We start from the raw sequence: 23,539 nt of genomic DNA, 5'->3' as shown, positions 1-23,539 counted from the left end.
CAGAACTGAAAAAGCGTGTACGAGCAAGGAGGCCTACAAACCTGACTCAGTTACACCAGCTCTGTCAGGAGGAATGGGACAAAATTCCCCCAACTTATTGAGAGAAGCTTGTGGAAGGCTACCTGAAACATTTGACCCAAGTTAAACAATTTAAAGGCAATGCTACCAAATACTAATTGAGTGTATGAAAACTTCTGACTCTGGGAATGGTGATGAAAGAAATAAAAGCTGAAATAAATCACTCTCTCTACTATAATTCTGATTGTGAAAAACTAAGTTTAAATGTATTTGGCTAAGGTGTATGTAAACTTCCGACTTCAACTGTAATAGCAATATCTAGGAAAACCAAAGTTCCAAAGGCTGGGCCTAATATAGTGTATAAGAGGTCATACAAGAAGTTTTGTTGTGATTCATATATTGATGATGTAAAGAATATTTGCTGGTCTGTGGTGTGTAATGAGGAGCAACCAGACACTCCACTTGACGCATTTATGAAACTACTTACTCCAGTTACTAATAAGCATGTACACATTAAGAAAATTACTGTAAAAACTGTTAAATCCCATTGGATTGATGAGGAATTGAAAAATGGTATGGTTGAGAGGAATGAGGCAAAAGGTATGGCAGCCCAACTGATTGGCAAACGTACTGCAAATTAAGAAGTCATGTGACAAAAAAAAAAAAATAATACACTATGAAACAAAGATCAATTATATAAAGAATGATAATAAAAAGCTTTGGGGCACCTTAAATGACATTGTGGGAAAAAAAGCCAACTCGGCTCCTTCATTCATTGAATTAGATGGCTCATTCATCACAAAGCCCACTGATATTGCAAACTACTTTAATGACTTTTTCATTGGCAAGATAAGCAAACTTAGCGATGACATGCCAGCAACAAACGCTGACACTACACATGCAAGTATATCAGACCAAATTATGAAAGACAAGAATTGTACTTTTGAATTCCATAAAGTCAGTGTGGAAAAGGTAAAAAAATTATTGTTGTCTATCAACAATGACAAGCCACCGGGGTCTAACAATCTGGATGGAAAATTACTAAGGATAATAGCAGACAATATTGGCACTCCTATTTGCAACATCTTCAATTTAAGCCTACTAGAGAGCGTGTGCCCTCAGGCCTGGAGGGAAGCTAAAGTCATTCCGCTACCCAAGAATAGTAAATCACCCTATACTGGCTCAAATAGCCGACCAATCAGCTTGTTACCAACCTTTAGTAAACTTCCGGAAAAAATTGTGTTTGACCAGATACAATACTATTTCACAGTAAACAAATTGACAACAGAATTTCAGCATGCTTATAGGGAAGGACACTCAACAAGGACAGCACTTACACAAATGACTGATGATTGGCTGAGAGAAATTGATGATAAAATGATTGTGGGGCTGTCTTGTTAGACTTCAGTGCAGCTTTTGACATGATCGATCATAGTCTGCTGCTGGAAAAACGTATGTGTTATGGCTTTACACCCCCTGCTATAATGTGGATAAAGAGCTACTTGTCTAACAGAACACAGTGGGTGTTCTTTAATGGAAGCATCTCAAATATAATCCAGTTAGAATCAGGAATTCCCCAGGGTAGCTGTTTAGGCCCCTTGCTTTTTTCAATTTTTACTAACGACATGCCACTGACTGAGTAAAGCCAGTGTCTATGTATACATGTCAGCTACTACAGTGACTGAAATGACTGCAACACTCAACAAAGAGCTGCAGTTGGTTTCAGAGTGGGTGGCAAGGAATAAGTTAGCCCTAAATATTTCTAAAACTAAAAGCATTGTATTAGGAACAAATCCTAAACCTCAACTAAATCTTGTAATAAATCATGTGGAAATTGAAGTTGAGATGACTAAACTGCTTGGAGTAACTCTAGATTGTAAACTGTCATGGTCAAAACACATTGATGCAGTGGTAGCTAAGATGGGGAGAAGTCTGTCTATAATAAAGCAATGCTCTGCCTTCTTAACAACACTATCAACAAGGCAGGTCTATTTTTGTCGCACCTTGACTACTGTTTAGTCGTGTGGTCAGGTCCCGCAAAAAAAGGACTTTGCAATTGCAATTGGCTCTGAACAGGGCAGCACGGCTGGCCCTTGGATGTACACAGAGAGCTAATATTAATATTATGCATGTCAATCTCTCCTGGCTGAAAGTGGAGGAGAGATTGACTTCATCACTACTTTTATTTCTGAGAGGTATTGACATGTTGAATGCACCGAGCTGTCTGTCTAAACTACTGGCACAGAGCTCGGACACCCATGCATACCCCTGTAGGTATGTGGTAGTTGTGGAGTAGGGGGCTGAGGGCACACAGTGTGTTGTGAAATCTGTGAATGTATTGTAATGTTTTTAAAATTGTATAAACTGCCTTAATTTTGCTGCACCCCAGGAAGAGAATGGGGATCCATAATAAATAAATATGCAATTGGCAATCAGTACTTCAGTCTCCAAAGTTTTCTCAGCGGCAGCTCTCAGTGGCAGCTCTAAGTAGCGTGTCAGAGGCGGTCTCGTTGCAAAACTAAGGTCGTCACCGAAACAAAGACGATTTTGCGGAGTTGTTCTGCCGAGTTATTTGAGAAAGGAAAGAGAGGAAGGATCCACACCACTAGGCTCAGTTGAGTATATTACCTAGTTATTTTCAGATTATCTCCTTTTGCTCTTGCCACTATGTGTGTGTTTTCTATACCTGTTCGCTCCTCTCCCTGTAGGCTTTACAGACGTTCCACACCCCTTCGCTGCAACCCTTCTAATTTAGTGTATCCTGCGCGCACAACACGTGTGGAATTCCTGGTCTCTGGCACCGTTTGGAACTGCTGATCTGCGGTCAAGAACGCCAAGTTCATCTCTGCCTATGCTGCCCTTCAGTCCCTTGACTTTTTGGCCCTGACGGAGACTTGGATCACACCAGAGAACACTGCCACTCCAGCTGCTCTCTCTTCATCGGACTACGTTTTCTCTCATAGAGCATCTGGTCATCGCGGTGGTGGCACAGGACTACTAATTTCTCCTAAGTGGAGATTTTCTCTCTCACCTGTTCATCTCCTCATTTGAATTCCATGCTGTCACTGTCACTTCTCTACTCAAGCTCAACATTGTAGTCATCTATCAACCACACCTTGATAAGCTCATTTTCTGAGGATGGTTCACCGCTCTTTGTACCTGGGGACTTCAACCTCCTGATGTCTGCCTTTCGATTAATTTCTTTGCAACTTTCTTTTCCTCTCCTTGCCTCTTTGACCTTACCTTTTCCCAGTCGCCTCCCACTCACAAGGCAGGCAATACGCTTGACCTCATCTTTACTAGTTCACCTACTAACCTCACTGCAACCCCCCTCCAGGTCCCTGATCACTACTTTGTTTCCTTTTCTGTCTCCCACTCCTCCAACCCTAGCCACTCAGCCCTTACCCAAAATGGTAATGTGCCCTTGCAATCTTCACTCTCTCGCTCCCACTATTCTCTACTCTTCTATTCTATCATCTCTCCCTTCAGCTAAATCCTTCTCCCTCCTGTCTCCTGATTCTGCATATTTGACCCTACTCTCCTCCCTTTCCACATCCTATCACTCGCACTGTCCCCTCTCCTCCCGGCCGGCTCGGTCCTACCCTCCTGCTCCGTGACTCATTTCTAGCTTATAGAACAGGGCTGCGGGCAGCTGAGCAAAAATGGAGGAAAACTCAATTTCCGGGGACCTATCGTCCTTTCACTCCCTCCTTTCTACCTTCTCTTCCTCTGTATCCACTGCTAAAGCCACTTTCTATCATTCTAAATTTCAAGCTTCTGCCTCTGACCCTACGAAACTCTTTTCCACCTTCTCCTCCCTCCTTAATCCTCCACCACCTCCAGGTTGACAAAATCAGCTCCTCATTCTCTTAGCCTATTGAGTCCACTGGTACCACACATAACTACCCTACGCCTTGACCTCTTTCTACTCCCTCTCTCCTGATGAAATCCTGCGACTAGTAAGGTCTGGCCGCCTGACAACCTGCCCGCTCGAACCGATCCCCTCCTTCCCTCTCCAGACCATCTCTGGAGGCCTTCTCCCATTCCTCACTTCCATCATCAATTCATCCCTGACAACTGGCTGCATCCCCTCTGACTTCAAAATGGCCAGAGTCGCTCCCATCCTAAAGAAACCAACACTCGACTCCTCTGACGTAAAAAACTCCAGACCGGTATCCCTTCTTTCTTTTCTTTCCAAAACACTTGAGCGTGCGGTCTTTGACCATCTCTCTCGCTCTCTCAGAACAATCTTCTTGACCCTAACCAGTCAGGCTTCAAGACGGGTCACTCAACCGAGACTGCTCTTCTCTGTGTCACAAAGGCTCTCCGCACTGCCAAAGCTGACTCTCTCTCCTCTGTTCTCATTCTCCTAGATCTATCCACTGCCTTCAACGCCGTGAACCATCATATCCTCCTCTCCACCCTCTCAGGGRTGGGCATTTCAGGCTCTGCATACTCTTGGATTGCATCCTACCTGGCAGGTCGTTCCTACKAGGTGACGTGGAGAGAATCTATGTCTGCACCACGTATTCTCACTTCCTCTTCCAAGATGGGGTAGCAGTCAGACGTCTTTGTCCTTCGTCTTGTCGTGTCCCATGTATATATCTTTTAATATATTTTTCTTCACATATCTTTTAAAAATATTCTTCTAAACCTCAACTTTAAAAAACTCTCCTGCTACCCGCCTCACCCAATGTGGTGTGGATCTGCTTTTTTTCTAAAGTATTTTTCTTTACCTCTGAATCGGAATCCCCCAACAGAAGCTAGCCAGCTAACTAGCTACTAGCTAGTAGTCAGCTAACCACTGCTAGCGGTAATCAGCTACCTTTAGCTCGGAGAGCTCTCGCTAGTTTGTACAACGCGATTCAAACCAGATCATACCGGACCTATTTTCTCTCCATATCCCTGGATTCCTACTGCAAGCTCTGAACCTTCTCACCTGGATCATCGCAGCTAGCTAGCTGCAATCCGAGTGACTACTCCTGGCTAACGTCTCTGTCCCAAAGCAAGCACCAATTAGCCTGGAGCTAGCCCATGCTAGGCCCATCTCCCAGCTAGCTGAAGAGATCCATCAGCCACTCCTGGGCTACAATACCTATTTTGCCAACTGGCATGGACTCCTTTTACTGCCGGTATGGGGTACGGAACCCCGCCGATTCTTCACGACTGGACTACCGATGTAATCTGCTCGAGGGGGTTACTCAACTGGCTCCTACTTCGCGAAGTCCCCTGAATGCCCATCTGCTAGCCTGCTAGACGCGGCCCGCTAGCTGTCTAGAGCATATCGGACTGTTAGCTAATAGGTCCATCGGCCAATTTCTCGTGCCACTATTCCTATTTTGCCAATCGGCCTGGGCCCCTTTTACTACACAAAGCCCTGCTTATCCATCACGACTGGACTACCGACGTAATCTGCCCGAGGGCTTTTTTCCAACAGGTCCCTCCGTCGCGACGTCCCCTGAATGCCCATCTGCTAGCTGCGGCCCGCTAGCTGTCTAGAGCATATTGGACTGTTAGCTGAATAGATCCATTTGCCAATTGGACTGGACCCCTCTGCTACACAGAACCCTACTAATCCATCACAACTGGTCTATCGACGGAACCGCACGAGGAGTCTAAAACAGACTTTCCTCCATCGTGACGTCCCTCTAAGGCCATTCTGCTAGCTTTCTAGCCCCGGCCTGCTAGCTGTCTGAATCGCCGGGTCTCCAGCCAGCCCAACCATTCACTGGACCCTTATAATCACTCAGCTACGCATGTCTCTCGATAATGTCAATATGCCTTGTCCATTACTGTTCTGGTTAGTGATTATTGTTTTATTTCACTGTAGAGCCTCTAGCCCTGCTCAATATGCCTTAACCAACCATTTAGTTCCACCTCCCACATATGCGTTGACATCACCTGGTTTAAATGTTTCTGGAGACAATATCTCTCATCATCACTCAATGCCTAGGTTTACCTCCACTGTACTCTCATCCTACCATACCTTTGTCTGTACATTATGCCTTGAATCTATTCTATCTTGCCCAGAAACCTGCTCCTTTTACTCTCTGTTTCAAACGTACTAGACGACCAGTTCTTAGCCGTACCCTTATCCTACTCCTCCTCTGTTCCTCTGGTGATGTAGAGGTTAATCCAGGACCTGCAGGACCTGCTCCCCAGGTGCTCTCATTTGTTGACTTCCTTAACCGTAAAAGCCTTGGTTTCATGCATGTTAACATTAGAAGCCTCCTCCCTAAGTTTGTTTTATTCACTGCTTTAGCACACTCTGCCAACCCGGATGTCTTAGCCGTGTCTGAATTCTGGCTTAGGAAGACCACCAAAACCCCTGAAATTTCCATCCCCAACTATAACATTTTCTGTCAAGATAGAACTGCCAAAACGGGCGGAGATGCAATCTACTGCAGAGATAGCCTGCAGAGTTCTGTCTTACTATCCAGGTCTGTACCCAAACAATTCGATCTTCTACTTTTAAAAATCCACCTTTCCAGAAACAAGTCTCTCACCGTTGCCGCTTGCTATAGACCACCCTCTGCCCCCAGCTGTGCCCTGGACACCATATGTGAATTGATTGCCCCCCATCTATCTTCAGAGCTCGTGCTGCTAGGTGAACTAAACTGGAACATGCTTAACACCCCGGCCATCCTACAATCTAAGCTTGATGCCCTCAATCTCACACAAATTATCAATGAACCTACCAGATACAACCCCAAATCCGTAAACACGGGCACCCTCATAGATATCATCCTAACCAACCTGCCCTCCAAATACACCTCTGCTGCTTTCAATGAAGATCTCAGTGATAAATGCGTCATTGCCTGCATCCGTAATGGGTCTGCGGTCAAACGACCACCCCTCATCACTGTCAAACGCTCCGTAAAACACTTCAGCAAGCAGGCCTTTCTAATCAACCTGGCCGGGGATAGGGGGCAGCATTTTCACGTTTGGATGAAAAGCATACCAAAATTCAACTGCCAGCTACTCATCCCCAGAAGATAGGATATGCATATTGTTAGTAGATTTGGATAGAAAAGTTTCTAAAACGGTTTGAATCATGTCTGTGACTATAACAGAACTTATTTAGCAGGCGAAACCCAGAGGACAAACCATTCAGATACGTTTTTTTGAGGTCACTCTCTTTTCAATGTATTTTCATTGGGAAACCAGATTTCTAAGGGACCTGCTTGCAGTTCCTACCGCTTCCACTGGATGTCAACAGTCTTGAGAAATTGGTTGAGGTTATTCCTTTGTGTAATGAAGAAGTACGGCCATCTTGAACGAGAGTCACATGAAGTGTCCTGTTAGATAGAAGAGCGTGACCAGAAAGCTAGCTATAATTGGTTTTAATCCTGTATTGAACACAGATCATCCCGTCTTCAATGTTATCGATTATTAACGTTAAAAAATACCTAAAGTTGTATTACAAAAGTAGTTTGACATTTTTTGGCAAAGTTTACAGGTAACCTTTGAGATATTTTGTAGTCACGTTTGAGCAAGTTGAAACCGGTGTTTTTCTGGATCAAACGCGCCAAATAAATGGACATTTTGGATATATATCGACGGAATTAATCGAACAAAAGGACCATTTGTGATGTTTATGGGACATATTGGAGTGCCAACAACAGAAACTCGTCAAAGGTAAGGCATGAATTATATTTTTATTTCTGCGTTTTGTGTCGCGCCTGCAGGGTTGAAATATGCTTCTCTGTCTTTGTTTACTATTGTGCTATCCTCAGATAATAGCATTGTTTGCTTTCACCGAAAAGCCTATTTGAATTCTGAGATGTTGGCTGGATTCACAACCAGTGTAGCTTTAATTTGGTATCTTTCATGTGTGATTTAATGAAAGTTATATTTTTATAGTAATTTTCATAATAATTAATTTGAATTTGGCGCTCTGCATTTTCTCTGGCTTTTTGCTAAGTGAGACAGTAGCGTCCCGCCTAAACTCAGATTTTTGGATATAAATAGGAACTTTACCGAACAAAACATACATGTATTGTGTAACACGAAGTCCTATGAGTGTCATCTGATGAAGATAATCAAAGGTTAGTGATAAATTTTATCTCTATTTCTGCTTTTTGTTACTCCTCTCTTTGGCTGGAAAAATGGCTGTGTTTTTCTGTGGCTATGTACTGACCTAACATAATCGTTTGGTGTGCTTTCGCCGTAAATCCTTTTTGAAATCAGACATGTTGGCTGGATTCACAACAAGTGTAGCTTTAATTTCGTGTCTTTCATGTGTGATTTCATGAAAGTTTGATTTTTATCGTAATATATTTGAATTTGGCGCTCTGCATTTTTACTGGCTTTTGGCCAAGTGGGACGTTAGCGTCCCACATATCCTAGAGAAGTTAAAAGTGCCTTCCTCACCATCTTAAATAAGCATGCTTCAGTCAAAGAATTTAGAACCAGGAACAGATATAGCCCTTGGTTCACTCCAGACCTGACTCCCCTTGACCAGCACAACAACATTCTGTGACGTACTGCATTAGCATCGAATAGCCCCCGTGATATGCAACTTTTCAGGGAAGTTAGGAGCCAATATACACAGGCAGTTACGAAAGCTAAGGCTAGCTTTTTCAAACAGAAATTTGCATCCTGTAGCACATACTAAAAAATGTTCTGGGACACTGTAAAGTCCATGGAGAATAAGAGCACCTCCTCCCAGCTGCCCACTGCAGTGAAGCTAGGAAACATTGTCACCACCGATAAATCCACTATAATTGAGAATTTCAATAAGCATTTTTCTAAGGCTGGCCATGCTTTCCACCTGGCTACCCCTACCCCGGTCAACTGCCCGGCACCCCTCACAGCAACTCGCCCAAGCATTCCCCATTTCTCCTTCACCCAAATCCAGATAGCTGATGTTCTGAAAGAGCGGCAAAATCTGGACCCCTACAAATCAGCTGGGCTAGACAATCTGGACCCTCTTTCTAAAATTATCTGCCGAAATTGTTGCAACCCCTATTACTAGCCTGTCCAACCTCTCTTTCGTATCGTCTGAGATTCCCAAAGATTGGAAAGCTGACATGGTCATCCCCATCTTCAAAGGGGGAAACACTCTAGACCCAAACTGCTACAGACCTATATCTATCCTACCCTGCCTTTCTAAGGTCTTCGAAAGCCAAGTTAACAAACAGATCACCGACCATTTCGAATCCCACCGTACCTTCTCCGCTATGCAATCTGGTTTCAGAGCTGGTCATGGGTGCACCTCAGCCACGCTCAAGGTCCTAAACAATATCATATCCGCCATCAATAAGAGACATTAACTGTGCAGCAGTCTTCATCGACCTGGCCAAGGTTTTCTACTCTGTCAATCACCGTATTCTTATCGGCAGATTAAACAGCCTTGGTTTCTCAAATGACTGCCTCGCATGGTTCACCAAATACTTCTCTGATAGAGTTCAGTGTGTCAAATTGGAGGACCTGTTGTCTGGACCTCTGTCAGTCTATGTGGGTGCCACAGGGTTCAATTCTCTGGCCGACTCTCTTCTCTGTATACCTCAATGATGTCGCTCTTGCTGCTGGTGATTCTCTGATCCACCTCTACGCAGACGACACCATTCTGTATACTTCTGGCCCTTCTTTGGACACTGTGTTAACTAACCTCCAGACAAGCTTCAATGCCATACAACTCTCTTTCCGTTGCCTCCAACTGCTCTTAAATGCAAGTAAAACTAAATGCATGCTCTTCAACCGATAGCTGCCCGCACCTCCCCACCCATCCAGCATCACTACTCTGGATGGTTCTGACTTAGAATATGTGGACAACTAAAAATACCTAGGTGTCTGGTTAGACTGTAAACTGTCCTACCAGACTCACATTAAGTATCTCCAATCCAAAATTAAATCTAGAATCAGCTTCCTATTTCGCAACAAAGCATCCTTCACTCATGCTGCCAAACATACCCTCGTAAAACTGACCATCCTACCGATCCTCGATTTCGGCGATGTCATTTACAAAATAGCCTCCAACACTCAACTCAACAAATTGGATGCAGTCTATCACAGTGCCATCCGTTTTGTCACCAAAGCCCCCCATATACTACCCACCTGTACGCTCTCGTTGGCTGGCCCTCGCGTCATACTCGTCGCCAAACCCACTAGCTCCTGGTCATCTACAAGTCTCTGCTAGGTAAAGCCCCGCCTTATCTCAGCTCACTGGTCACCATAGCAGCACCCACCCGTAGCTCGCGCTCCATCAGGTATATCTCACTAGTCATCCCCCAAAGCCAATTCCTCCTTTGGCCGCCTTTCCTTCCAGTTCTCTGCTGCCAATGACTGGAACGAACTGTAAAAATCACTGAAGCTGGAGACTCATATCTCCCTCACTAGCTTTAAGCACCAGCTGTCAGAGCAGCTCACAGATCACTGCACCTGTACATAGCCCATCTGTAATATAGCCCATCCAACTACCTCATCCCCATACTGTATTTATTTATTTATCTTGCTCCTTTGCACCCCAATATCTCTACTTGCACATTTATCTTCTGCACATCAATCACTCCAGTGTTTAATTGGTATATTGTAATTACTTCGCCACCATGGCCTATTTATTGCCTTACCTCCCTTATCTTACCTAATTTGCACACACTGTATATAGATTTTTTTCTACTGTATTATTGACTGTATGTTTGTTTATTCCATGTGTAACTCTGTGTTGCTGTATGTGTCGAACTGCTTTGCTTTATTCTTGGCCAGGTCGCAGTTGTAAATGAGAACTTGTTCTCAACTAGCCTACCTGGTTAAATAAAGGTGAAATAAATAAAAATAAAAATTAAATACTGGTGTCCCCCAGGGCTCGGTTCTAGACCCCTTCCTCTTCTCTCTGTACATCAAGTCACTTGACTCTGTCATATTCTGACATGGTCTCTCCTATCATTGCTATGCGGATGACACTCAACGACCTTTCTCCTTCCCCACTTCTGACACCCAGGTGGAGACACGCATCTCTACGTGCCTGGCAGATATCTTGGCTTGGATGTCAGCCCACCCCCTCAAGCTCAACCTAAACAAGACAGAGCTGCTCTTCCTCCCGGGGAAGGCCAGCCCGCTCCATCACGGTTGGCAATGCCACGGTGTCCCCCTCCCAGAGTGCAAAGAACCTTGGCATGACCCTGGACAACACTGTGTCATTCTCTGCAAACATCAAAGCAGTGACTAGCACCTGCAGGTTCATGCTCTAAAACATCAGTAGAGTACAACCCTACCTCACACAGGAAGTGGCGCAGGTCCTAATCCATGTTAATATGTAGTTACTATGACTGAGATGTGGTTGTCCCACCTAGCTATCTTAAGCTGAATGCACTAACTGGATTAAAGCATCTGCTAAATTACTAAAATGTCAATGTAATACCAGGCTCTTTTGACTAAAGTGCCTCTTTATACCCAGAAAATGTTGGATAACATGCTGGGGCCTGCAGCTGGGGCCTGTCGTGAGAGAGACAGGGTTGTGATCTCTCCACCAGTCTATGCCGGCCGTATTTCAGAACCTCTCATCCCCATTTTAACAAGTCAGTCGCTCCCCGCCCGGGGAATACCTAAAACAGATGCAGCTGTCTGTTGGTCGGCGGAGGAGTTTTTGCAGGGAGCGAGGGGAGGCTTGGCTGTGTTAGGGTGAGCCTGGCAGAGAGGGATGCAGAGGGATGCAGGCCAGCCACAGCAGCACTGGGGTGGAGAGGAGAGGGAGCCACTGCAACGGCCAGGCAGCCAGGCAGCCAAGCTCCTGACCCAGGACCCAGGACCCAGGGCAGGGTGGACCCATAGACTCACACAGACACACAATCTGGCCTCACACACATAATGAAAGTGAGATATGGAACAGAGACAGAGCACTGGCAAAGACACCAGTGGAGGACCTGGATCAGCAGAGCTAACTTCGACAGCCAAGACAAGGCTCTGGGGAAGAGACCGCTGAATTACAGTAGTAGGAGTCTATGGTTTTACCCTGTCAGAACAGGGACCTGTGTTAGCCTACATGCTGAAACCACACTATTTTCAGCCTTTAAGAGGTAATTTTACATTAAGTTACTGTTACGGTGGACGTGGTAAAAGTTTTATCTCCTAATTATCCACAGAGCACTCAGAACACACCCTCCAGATACTGACATGGAATAATACAACTCTCCAGCCCGGATATATTTCACCCTATCTTCAGCCCCACCATCACCCGCCAGCAGAAAAGTTGCCATTTAAAAATACACACACCCTCTCAAGTGCCTATCCTTGTCATATAAAGAGAAAGAGCAGCTCAATGGAATTCCAGCCATAAAAGCAGCTTTATTTTAGCATCCATCTGAAATGTGTAACCACATTCAACGTTTTCTATGGCTCAAATCTGGGTTTTCCTTCTTTCAGCGTAAAACCTGGATCGTGTATGAGGCGCACRGTATTCAGTGACAAGGTCCAAGCCTTCACATTAAGCTCATGATTCATAGGTAGGGCTCAGTCTTTCCACTGTTAAGAGACAAAGGGGTATCCTAAAGAGGCCTCGTTTAGCCTCTATGCATCGGTCAAACACAGTTTACAGTGCACACTACACTAATACTGTTGTACTCACTCTCATGATGAAGGCTCTTTATGAAGACATAAATCTGTTAACAAGTAGAGATATCCTGACTATAATATATGTAGGAATATGTAACAGTCCTCTACAGAGGACAGGCTTTTCCTCTTTGTGTTATACAGAGGGGAGAAACAGCACCTGAAATAACGCATTTCTTGGTAGGTAGAGTCAGTAGCACATGTGCTGAGGATCATAACAATTTCAAACAGTTCCGACCAAATTTTTCTGTTTCAAGGAAAATACAGGAAGCCATAGAAGAAGCCATAGAAGAAGCCACAAAGTTTTTCAGCAGCCATCTTTAGCAGTAATATTGATCAAAAGAGCAGCTTCCAGCTCATTCTCTCTGTTCTTTGTTTACTCTTTGCTTCCTTATGTCAAAGACCACAAATAACACATTTGTCACTTTACAATACCTATAGAGATATRCCTACACCCTATGTAAGATTTTCTCTACTGTACTGTAGAAATACCACATCAACTCAACCAGAGTAGACAGTAGCATATGGATACCGTGTCCAGCAACAAAAAGCCATTAGACAAGAATTTGAGGATGTGTCCCATGGATCTGAGTGAGATGTGTGTGAGCCCTGTGGAATTTAAGGCATGAAAGTATCAACTAAAGCACCTGTGTAGAGAGAAGAACTTAGCAGTGTTCTKAGTCTGCTAAAGTAATGTACTGAGGGCTCCAAAATTACTGCCACTCCTGACTGGCAATGCACAAACAATACTTAAAAAAATATAAACAATATAATTATAGAGAAACTCAAAATAAATATTGAAACATTAATAAAGTACAGTATTTCTCATGTTGGTATTTTGAGTTTCTCTCTATAATCATATTGTTTATATTTTTTAGTATTGTTTGTGCATTGCCAGTCAGGGGTGCCAGTAAGTTTGGACCCCACTGTATGTAATACATCTATACCATTTAGCAAAGTCTTTTATCCAAGTGACTTACAGTCATGCGTGCATACAATGTTACGTATGGGTGGCCCCGGGAATCAAACCCACCGTCCTGGCGTTGCAAGCGCCATGCTCTACCAACTGAACTAAAGGGACTGTAGTAGTAGAATATGGTTTACTACTCTCTCACTGACAGAGATAGATGTTTCTCTAGCTCTGAGAATACCTTCATGCCAGATGGTTCTAGTGCTGCTATGAAACCTGGCACCATTCCGTTAATTTTCTTACGAGCCGTAAGAGATCACAGTGGGCCACATGCCAAGAGTCATTCAACGTCATTCATTTCACAGTTTATGTTGAGCTATCTAATCAAGTGTGTAGTGCAATTCCACTGTTATGTTGAGCTTTTTAACCAAGAGTGCATTGCATATAACCCAGTTCCACAGCCCTGAGGCGGCTCATTGGAGCCAAGGCATCACAGCTGTAGGAAGACCAATCTTAATACAAAGCAAGACTCTGAGCACAAAGAGACCACAGAACAGACCAAGTGTTTAGCCAACTAAGCTCTCCTACATTCAGCTTGCAGCCTGCCTGTTTCACAGTAAGCACAGGGACTTAATAGGGACCAATACAAGCAGGCTTACTGACATTTTTAACCTATGACTACTGGATATCTGCCAAATCCTTTTTTCAACTATCTAGGGCCATTTTGAAGAAAGATGTTCAGTTTTTCTGACATTCTCTAATATTCTGATACTCAACTCACTGCCTGACTAACAGTATGAGCTCTGAGACATGGACCCTAAGGAAATGTCACCGTGTTTACTGAGCTATAAAGTCTGACTGATATATCATCAAAGTGGGTCAGGAACATGAGCAAGAGGCATGCAGGGACACCTTAGGTCAGAGGTCAGATTGAGAGCTAGGTTGTTTATCATATTGATCCGGGATGCACCACACAAAACGCATGTGTTTAGCCCGACTAATAGAAAGAGTAGAGGATCAATATTTATTTATTCAACCTGTATTTAGCCAGGTAAATCATTGAGAACTAATTATCTACTGCAATAATACAGGGATTGTCACTGAACCTAATTTAGGTCAAACCTGTCTGTGTCTACAGTGTGTATTTATGACTGTAGAGCTATAGGGGTATGAGTGGGCAGGATGCCAAGCTCTCCAGGATCTGCAGTGGGAAACTCTACTTATCTATTGGTGTGTGTGGTACACATAAATAAACACACATACTCCTGCATTATATGCCCCAGCACCACCTCTCATCACACTCGGAAATCCCCCCCACCCATCCGCACACACACACATACACACTCACACACACTCCGTGCTTATAAAACACAGCAACACAGAGTTCAGCACACAGTGCAGGACAGGTCTGCTTCATGTAGAGCAGGACCACAGGAAACAGACAAGGCAGAAACAGACCTGAGCTATGCAACATATCTATAGGCTAAATCTGATTGAGCTCAAAGAGAATGCAGCCATAAGCCTCTGCAGACACCTTGCGAAATAACAGTCAAAGTTTAACCATACAAAGTAAAGAGATTCCTGCTGCAAACTGACTCCAGCTCCACACAGAGGGCAGAATAAACAGAGCCTTTGGTTACAGCTACAGCAGGAGATGTGATTTTATTGTACGCAAGCAAAAAGGGCCAAGGCAGGAAAAGCAGATGTTTCTGTGTCTATGTCATCCGTCTACTTTGGTCTCCTCAATATAATTTATGACAGCATCTCACTGCTACTATGGGATGTGCCCTGACCTGCTGAATATATTCCCTAGGTGACTATACACAGAAATCAGGCCTCAATACGTTCCCTAGTAGTGAGAGAGAGAGAGTACAGAATGGTCCCTGGTTGGTTTAGCTCACAATGTGTAGCAGATGGCGAAGTTACTGTCAGAAATGCCTAGGCTTTCTGGGTAAGTGGTGTTGACGTTCCAGGGTCCGCCTTGGACAGAGATGGACCGTGTTATACACAAGTAAACCTACTGGGCAACTGCAGGGTATTAGAGACAGAGAGCCAAAAAGGACCCAGACACATAGAGTAGAGTACAGTACACACTGCAGTTCATACCACACCCACAGACCACAGCAGTATAAGCTTCAGTACAGTCCAGTCCAGTACAGCGCAGTACAGTACAGTATAGTAGAGTACAGTACAGTGCACACTGCAGTCCATACCACACCCACAGACCACAGACCAGCTGCATGAATACTGAGTGAGATCCCACCATGGCCACATAAAAGCAGACCACTCCCTCCATGGGGTCAGCTAGTCACCACACTGCCCAGAGATCTATCGGCTGGAGGGCTGGAGGTCTGGTGAGAACACTGGCCCCTGTGATAAATCACAATTTCACTGGTATTAAAAGTAGAAATTAGTCAAAGCTAATATGAGATCAGAGGGACTCTTTATCTTGATTAAATCTTAATATAGTAAAGATCTCCACTGGATTACAGTGCATGGGGGGGGAAATGTGGTTGAGAGCGCAGCAAATTGGGTTGAAGGGAGACTCAGAGGCAAGCACGAGTTCCTAGAGCGCAACTTGGAAAGGGTTCACTCAGAATTATGGCTTAAAATCATATTGGAAAAACATSTCTAAGAGTTKAATCCTGATGAAATAAGAYGTAAAACYTATCCAGCTGCACACTGGACACAGTCAGTCAATAGCACAGGTTTACACAGGGACTGTTGTCTTTCCAAGTTCTGGCCACAGGTGTYTTTRAGAYATGCATATAAAAAATCAAGTRAAAGGWACAAATATGTCCATCATGATCCTTCATTGAGATCCCAGATCCTGGACTCAGAAACCAGTCAACCCAACCTGACCTCTGTTTCACTCCTTATGGACAGATAACAGTGTTATACTCTGCTGCCCTCTGCTGGTTATGTATAATTGATTAAATGTCTTTAATAAAAAATACTGTATCTTGTGTTTGGATGCAGTTGATCTTGAGAACTCTATTGGGGCCGTGTTTTTTCGTGTTTGAAAGTTTGTGTGGAATGATGTCAACATTTCGTCTCAATGAATTAAACTTAGCTTTTCTTTCCTCTGATTCCATCCATCCTGTCACTGTTCTGTTCTATTCTGAGTGGTTTGGCAGGAGTCCACAGGCCTGGCCAGGCCACTGGTAAATGAGTTAAGTGTCCTACCTGACACCTCCCCGCCACACAGATGAAAGTCTCGTTCTGGCCGCACGGCGTCCCATCGATGACCCTATCTGACTGACGCACGTAGAAGCGGAAACCGATCGCACGACAGTTGAGCTCACAACGCTGGTCGCCTGAAACTGTGACAGAGGAGACACAGAAARYAATGATTTGATATGATTTATGAGTACAAAACATTATCTCTCTCTGGTAGGGTGCCTGGCAGGGCTGTAAATGTACATTGTTCAATGTAGGTGGACAAGCTGGGTAGACTGCTGCATTAGAATTGTGATGTAYTGCAGTAAAGAGTTGTTTTCTTCCATTGAGCCATGCTGCCATCTAGCAACTGATGCGAGGAGTGGACTAAATCCTGGCARGTCCTCACAATTATCCTGTGATTACAAGTGATGAGTAAATCAATGTTTGCAGTGTTCCTTCTACAGTAATGCTGTGTGGTGAAAGGTAATGTCAAGCAACAACGAGGGATTCAAGGAAAGCTAACCAAATTCTTAATAAATCCAAGGGATCAAGGGAAGTTAACAGGTTATTTMCTCCTCTCTGGTGATCCATTAGTGGTAATWAGAARCACAGATCTCTGGGTGGTYTCTCTTGTGTGGGAGGGAGGCAGATGCCCTCCAGGCCTGGAAACCACTGGGAGTTGGCAGGCAGTGGGGTGAATGTAACGTCAGGTTTGTAATCCACCTGCACTTGGACTTCACTCAGATGTTTTGTGCATTAGCTCACGAGGTTTACAAGGACAGCTATTGCTAAAAGTGTTGTAATTGCATGTTCATGTGTTTGAGATAGGTATCAAGCAAACTTGACTTGTCCTCATCAACTAAAGTGAAGTTATTTGAGCTTTAATCTAGTCATACGTCTGCAGTAAATGCCATTCACTCCAACAGAGAGAAGAAAAACATAACATGTTAATCAGTATCCTAAAAGTAATTGTCTATCCTTGAGGTGTTTTGACTGTTGCTTAGATACTTAAGACACCTAGATCTCCAAACAGCTAAACAACATCTGGCAGCTCAGGACATTCATCAAAATGGCCGAGACAGGTGACATACTGTGGTGCTTACATCACCTCACACCTTGGATAATATTGTCCAACACCAAGGTAATATGAAAAACATGACGAGACCCACCCATACCTTCATTGAAAGGCTCCCACTCGTACAGTCGACCCATGAAGGGATAGCTGTTGTAGGAAGAACACTGCACCGCTCTGATGTGTCTACTGGCTGGAGGACAGGCCTGGACAGACATATAGACAGATAGAGAGTGAATATATGTGTCCCCCGGCCTACTAAGTCCAGACATGGCCACATTCTCCCCCAAGGTAAATTCCAGTCTTTACAATCGGTGCCTAGCAAAGTCAACATCTCCACTATATATGTCTTATCAGACCTCATCTTCCTTAATAACCTCCATGTTTTACCCTTCATGATTGATTTAGCTGTGGGTTACAGTGAGGGATTCATTCATAAATGATCATAAGTGATGGCTGAACCGTTCTTACATCGGTGTTGCAAATCTTGTACTGGTTGTGCTCTCCCACACAGGAGGAGGTGGGCAGTGGGTTGTAGGGCCGTCCAAAGGGTTGCTGAGCCGCTGAGGCCTGGCTGGATGAGTGCTGCTGCTCCTGCCTAGGTTGGTGCCCCTGGCTGGGCTGGTAGAGTGAGGAGGACCAGGGTGGGTTAGGATTAGGGTTAGACCTGGGCTGGGGGGCTGGGTTAGGGTTAGCCCTGGGCTGGGGGGCTAGGTTAGGGTTAGACCTATGCTGGGGGGCTGGGTTAGGGTTAGTGGTGTAGTGGCCACCAGGAGAGAAAGAGTCTCAGAGACTATACCGGATGAGGAGAACATATCTTATAGATGATGATGAAAGTCTGACAAACCTTAGGAACTAGGATTTATGAGTTAATAAAGCGTTTAGAAAAATATATACACTTAGTGTACAAAACATTTAGGCACCTGCTATTTCCATTACATAAACTGACCAGGTGAATCCAGGTGATGTCACCTGGATTCACCTGGTCAGTGTAGTCAGTGTAGATGAAGGGAAGGAGACAGGTAAAGAAGGATTTTTAAGCTTGAGACAATTGAGACATGGATGATGTATGTGTGCCATTCAAATGGTGAATGGGCAAGACAAAATATTGAAATTCCTTTGAATGGGATATGGTAGTAGGTGCCAGGCGCACCGGTTTGTGTCAAAACTGCAACATGGGCCAGCATCCCTGTGGAACGCTTCAACAGCTTGTAGAGTCCATGCCCCAACAAACTGAGGCAGGGTTGTACACTCAGTTTATGTCTGTCTGTCGTCTCTCTCTCTCTCTCTCTCTCTCTCTCTCTGAGAGAGGCAGCAGGGGGCGCAACAAGTTGTTTTCTTCTCTCTGAGTAGAATTGTGTTTCAGGACGCCAGAGAGAAAGAGAGAGAGAGAGAAAGTGAATGGAATAAAGTCATGTTGACCAGTGACCAGCACGTCTACAGAACGTTTGGATATTTGGAGCGGTTTTAAAATTGATTAATTGATTCGGTGGAAGTAACTTTTTTACACCTGGATGGAACTCTGGCGATGCGCTTGGATTATGAGGATAACTGCGCCACAATTTACCATTGAGAAGCAGCAATTCTGCACTGGAGAAAGCAACAAGGTAGCAAACACAAGCACAATCATCCAAGGTAGAGATTTACGTTTTATGAAAGTGTAATAATATAGGCCTAATTAATCATAATAGCCTAATCATAATCATATAATACATTAGGAAACATTTAATGCAATTGATGAAATGATTGACATGTTAGTCATTTACAAATAATTATGCGTATAATGTTTTTGTTTGTCGACTAATTTCTTTCAAAGAAAATTCAAATGGTAGCCTACATGCTATGTTCTCATTAATTGCTAAGGATTTCAAATTTTGAAAGTGTAATTAATTTGGCTCGCTACTGCGCGCTCACACTTGAAATCAAAATCCCTCAGCCTAGACGAGAGCCTCCTGTCCCGTCCCTGTCGGGGTTGACAGAATGTCGATCTGTTTGCGCAGGGTGTAGGCAGCTTTCTGTTTGTTGATAGCACAGATATATACATGCCTGCAATTGTGATTTGTTTACCATAACTAAATTATATTTGTAATAGCCCAGCCTCATAATACGTTTTAAATAAGTTGAATTAATAGTCCTAGCCTACATGTTTTTGGGTACATTACAATTCTAGGCTATTGTGCAAATAAAGTAAATAGATATTGTGAATATTATTTATTATAACAATGGAAATTTCCAAACCTCACATGGAGTGGAATTGCACCAGTGGTGAGACAAACAAAAAAGACAGGTCTATGTTTAAAGTTTAAGTGATCTTTATACCCCCACATTCATCATACCAAGTGTGTTTATTTTGAGAGATACATCACAGATGGTTTTTACTATGAGCACAGTGATAAGTGTCACTGCAGTCCAGCCATCTGAAAATGGAGTTCTGTTTCTGTGGGTGGGCACTCATTATGACCAGGGTTAGGGTCAAGGGTCAACACACATGGTCAATTGGGCAGAACCTTCAGACAATCTGAGACACTAAAGAGCAGACCTGACACTGCAGTGGTTGAGGTGAAAGCTTTGTGTTAAATATGATATTACTGCTTTATTGCTGTGTTATTAATGTCATTATGTCTGCAAGTACAACATATCCTTTTTTTTAGTACTAGTGCCCTCAAAATCTAGGAGATATGAGGGAACTTTGTATCTGGATTCTGAGGTGAGATATCACTTGTCACTTACAGTCTGATCATGTGGTGTACTGTACACTGAACAGACTCATCATAAACATGTTTGATCACACTGCAGCTGCTGATCATGCATTATGCATGACTCAATTTAATAGTTTTGTTTTAATTGTCTCCATTTCAGATAACAATAATTTTTCTCTGTAAAAACCACTGTTAATGTGTTATAGCTCAGTATGCTATCTGTCACACACAGAGTTTCCATGCTTCTGCTGCTGTCAAGCCAAATCCCCTGGATTGCCAGCTCACTACAGACCACAGGAAGGTCAGTAGAGTGGCTGGGGCCAGCAGAGGGGAGAAGGGGAGAAGGAGGGGGTTGTGCTGAGTGGAGGCACGATATCTGTGTTTTAACGTGTGTTGGCTCGTTGACATCCCAGCCCAGGGCGATAGACCTCCCTCATGTGTTGCAGCCTGAGAATCAATTTATCACTCGCCTTTATCATCATCTCACGCCAGTTGGCACAGACTCAGGAATCTGAACTGCCAAAGAAGGCATGATCTGTCTTCCGATCGTAACCCTAGCCAATAGCACCCTCCAGTTCCTTTCAACTGTACAGGGAAGATTATAGTGTCTGCTGCCGATGCTATTGTTCAACCACAAAGCCATTAAATACAACACTAGTCTATCCCGGCCCATGTAAACATGCAATTAGTCATTGAAGGAAGAAGCGAAGAGAGAGAGAGGGAAAGAGAGAGAGAGAGCAAATGAATGATAGACCAATATTTATAACTGTACTTTGTGGAGAGTGTTGATGGACAGGCTAACTATCCAATCACAGACAACTGTCTGACAGGGCATTCCTCTCTGGGAGAGAGTTTGTCTCTGTTGGCCCTCTGCGTTTCCAGGAGTCCAGCTGTTTGACCCATGGCTGACCCTGGAGATGACAGTGGAGAAGAGTTACAAAGGCTGCAGCGAGGAGGGGGCCATGGTCTGAGTGATCTCTGAATAGCCCCATGTCGGTGACTGACAGAAGGAAAGCTATCTGCCAACTCTCCCTACTATCCCTACCGTTTGGGTATTCTCTTACAGTTTTCTCAACGCCAATGGGAGGCTGAGCCTTTACCATGTGCATGTGTAAGCCTACACGAGGACAGGATGAATGTAGACAAAGTGGCTCTTAAAGAGTTGGATTTCCTTCTTTGCGGCTCCTCGGCAAAGCTGGCTGGCGCAGGCAGGGTTGGCTGGCGCAGGGTCCTGAGACAGAGAGGCAGTGATAGCCAGTAATGCGCTAATACATCTCTGGCAGCGTTACACAGAGGGCTAGAGTCAACAGAGGGATATGCAGGTAGTCAGTAGGGGATGGGAGGTAGCAGACAACCTCTAATCAGACAAATCTGGGCTTTATCTGACATGAACAGAAGCTCATCTCATACAGAGCGAGGAGAGAGAAAAACCGTTGTTGATGACATGACATTGTCTCATTGGCTTCAAGTCTTTCATGAGAATGATTTCTGGGAAGCCCTCTAATGTAATGATGTATTCTTTTGCTTCTCTACTCTGCTCTCAAGTGGTGTCTGTTTCATGTTATCCGTGCTGTGGGTGATGTAGGGCTTTAACTCAGGATGTTCCTGCAGGTTCCTCAAAGGGCAGAGCCCCAGCAGCAGGAGGCTGAAGGAGTGCAGGGTGGGGGCCTAGGCTCCTGGGCTCCTGGGGCCTTGGTCCTCCTGCTCCCGCTCCTGTGGGGGAGGGGTTCAGGAACAGAACCGACCCTGCCTACCCTCCTACACCCCCTCCATGGGTGCAGCTGCATACCCCTCCAGGCCAGGTGGCCACCACCCCCAGCACCCTAACCAGAACCTAGGCCATGTAGTGTCTGCCCTAAGACCCACTGTCCCGCTGCACGCACCAACTCTGGAGACCCCCACCCTCCAACAGCAACACCAGCTTGCCCGCCGAGGCGAGCTGAGGGACCAGCAGAGAGACAGAGAGGCCCATGCTGGACGCAGGTACAGTATCTATCACACCATACAGACAGGGCCTGTCTGTCTTTCAGTCTGACCTGTGTTTAATGTCCTGCATGCTGAGCAGCCCAGTCTAAAAGTGTCTCTGTGGTCCACCTCACCCCATGGTCCATTGGACTCCCCTCCAGTGTAAAGCTATTATTTTATGGATGGGATCAATGGTTGGCTTGTACTTGGCGGGTTTGTGCCTCCTTCCTGTGAGCTTGAGTTAAAAAGCTTTTAAATAAATAGAGCTGACAGTTGAGTAATGGGGGTTGTTGACGTAGGAATCCAAGCCTCCAGACAAAAGCGCTCTCCGCTCGCGGTTGCTTGCTGACATTAATATCCATCTGCTTCTCAGAAGTAATTTGCACTTGTGATGTGTGTCTTTGACATTTTGACAGTCTTTGATAGTCCAGTCAACACATTTTGAACGTAAACAAGTGCCGTAAGTGGAGGCTATTATACACAGACAATTGTCTTTACCTGTGTGTGTGTGTGTGTGTGTGGTGTGTGTGTGTGTGTGTGTGTGTGTGTGTGTGTGTGTGTGTGTGTGTGTGTGTGTGTGTGTGTGTGTGTGTGTGTGTGACAGTCCCATCATTCCAGGAAGTATGGCTATGGAGGATGCCTTATGTTGTGTCTCTCCAGACAGACACAGGCCAGACGTCTGGGACAGAGACAGGGCTGGCCGCTCCCACAGACAGAGACGCTCCCCGCTCTCGACCCCAGCCCGTCAGCCACCAGGCACGGAGGCCACAGGCCAAATCCCTACCGTCCGCTCTACAACAACCCCCATCTCACAGCTACAGCCCAGGCTATCACCAGCCCCAGCCCCCAACCCAGTCTAACCCTAACCCAGCCTCCCCCCCAGGGCTAACCCTAACTCTAACCCTAACCCAGTCCCCCAGCCCAGAGCTAACCCTAACCCACCCCCCAGCATAGGTCTAACCCTAACCCAGCCTCCCAGCCCAGGTCTAACCCTAACCCAGCTCCCAGCCCAGGGCTAACCCTAACCCAGTCCCCCAGCCCAGGTCTAACCCTAACCCAGCCCCCAGCCCAGGGCTAACTCTAACCCAGCCCCCCAGCCCAGGGCTAACCCTAACCCAGCCCCCCAGCATAGGTCTAACCCTAACCCAGCCTCCCAGCCCAGGG

At 45.0% G+C, this 23,539-nt stretch overlaps 1 protein-coding gene across 1 annotated transcript in view; it reads right to left on the bottom strand.

Moving 5' to 3' along the window:
• Positions 1-18,265, bottom strand: part of LOC111969520 (thrombospondin type-1 domain-containing protein 4) — a 147,820-nt gene extending 129,555 nt beyond the window's left edge. Inside the window, exons 1-3 of the mRNA XM_070445470.1 lie at positions 18,183-18,265; positions 17,815-17,917; positions 16,664-16,800 (exon numbers count right to left, since the gene is read on the bottom strand). Coding sequence (XP_070301571.1) covers positions 16,664-16,800; positions 17,815-17,851 — 174 coding nt within the window. The 5' untranslated portion in view covers positions 17,852-17,917; positions 18,183-18,265. The remainder of the gene's footprint in view (positions 1-16,663; positions 16,801-17,814; positions 17,918-18,182) is intronic.
• Positions 18,266-23,539: the final 5,274 nt, after the last annotated feature.

This window comes from Salvelinus sp. IW2-2015, linkage group LG10, assembly GCF_002910315.2.
Source record: "Salvelinus sp. IW2-2015 linkage group LG10, ASM291031v2, whole genome shotgun sequence".
NCBI classification, from domain to species: Eukaryota; Metazoa; Chordata; class Actinopteri; order Salmoniformes; family Salmonidae; genus Salvelinus; species Salvelinus sp. IW2-2015.
The sequence above is the reverse complement of the archived record's forward strand: the minus strand, read 5'-3'. Positions and strand labels throughout refer to the sequence as shown.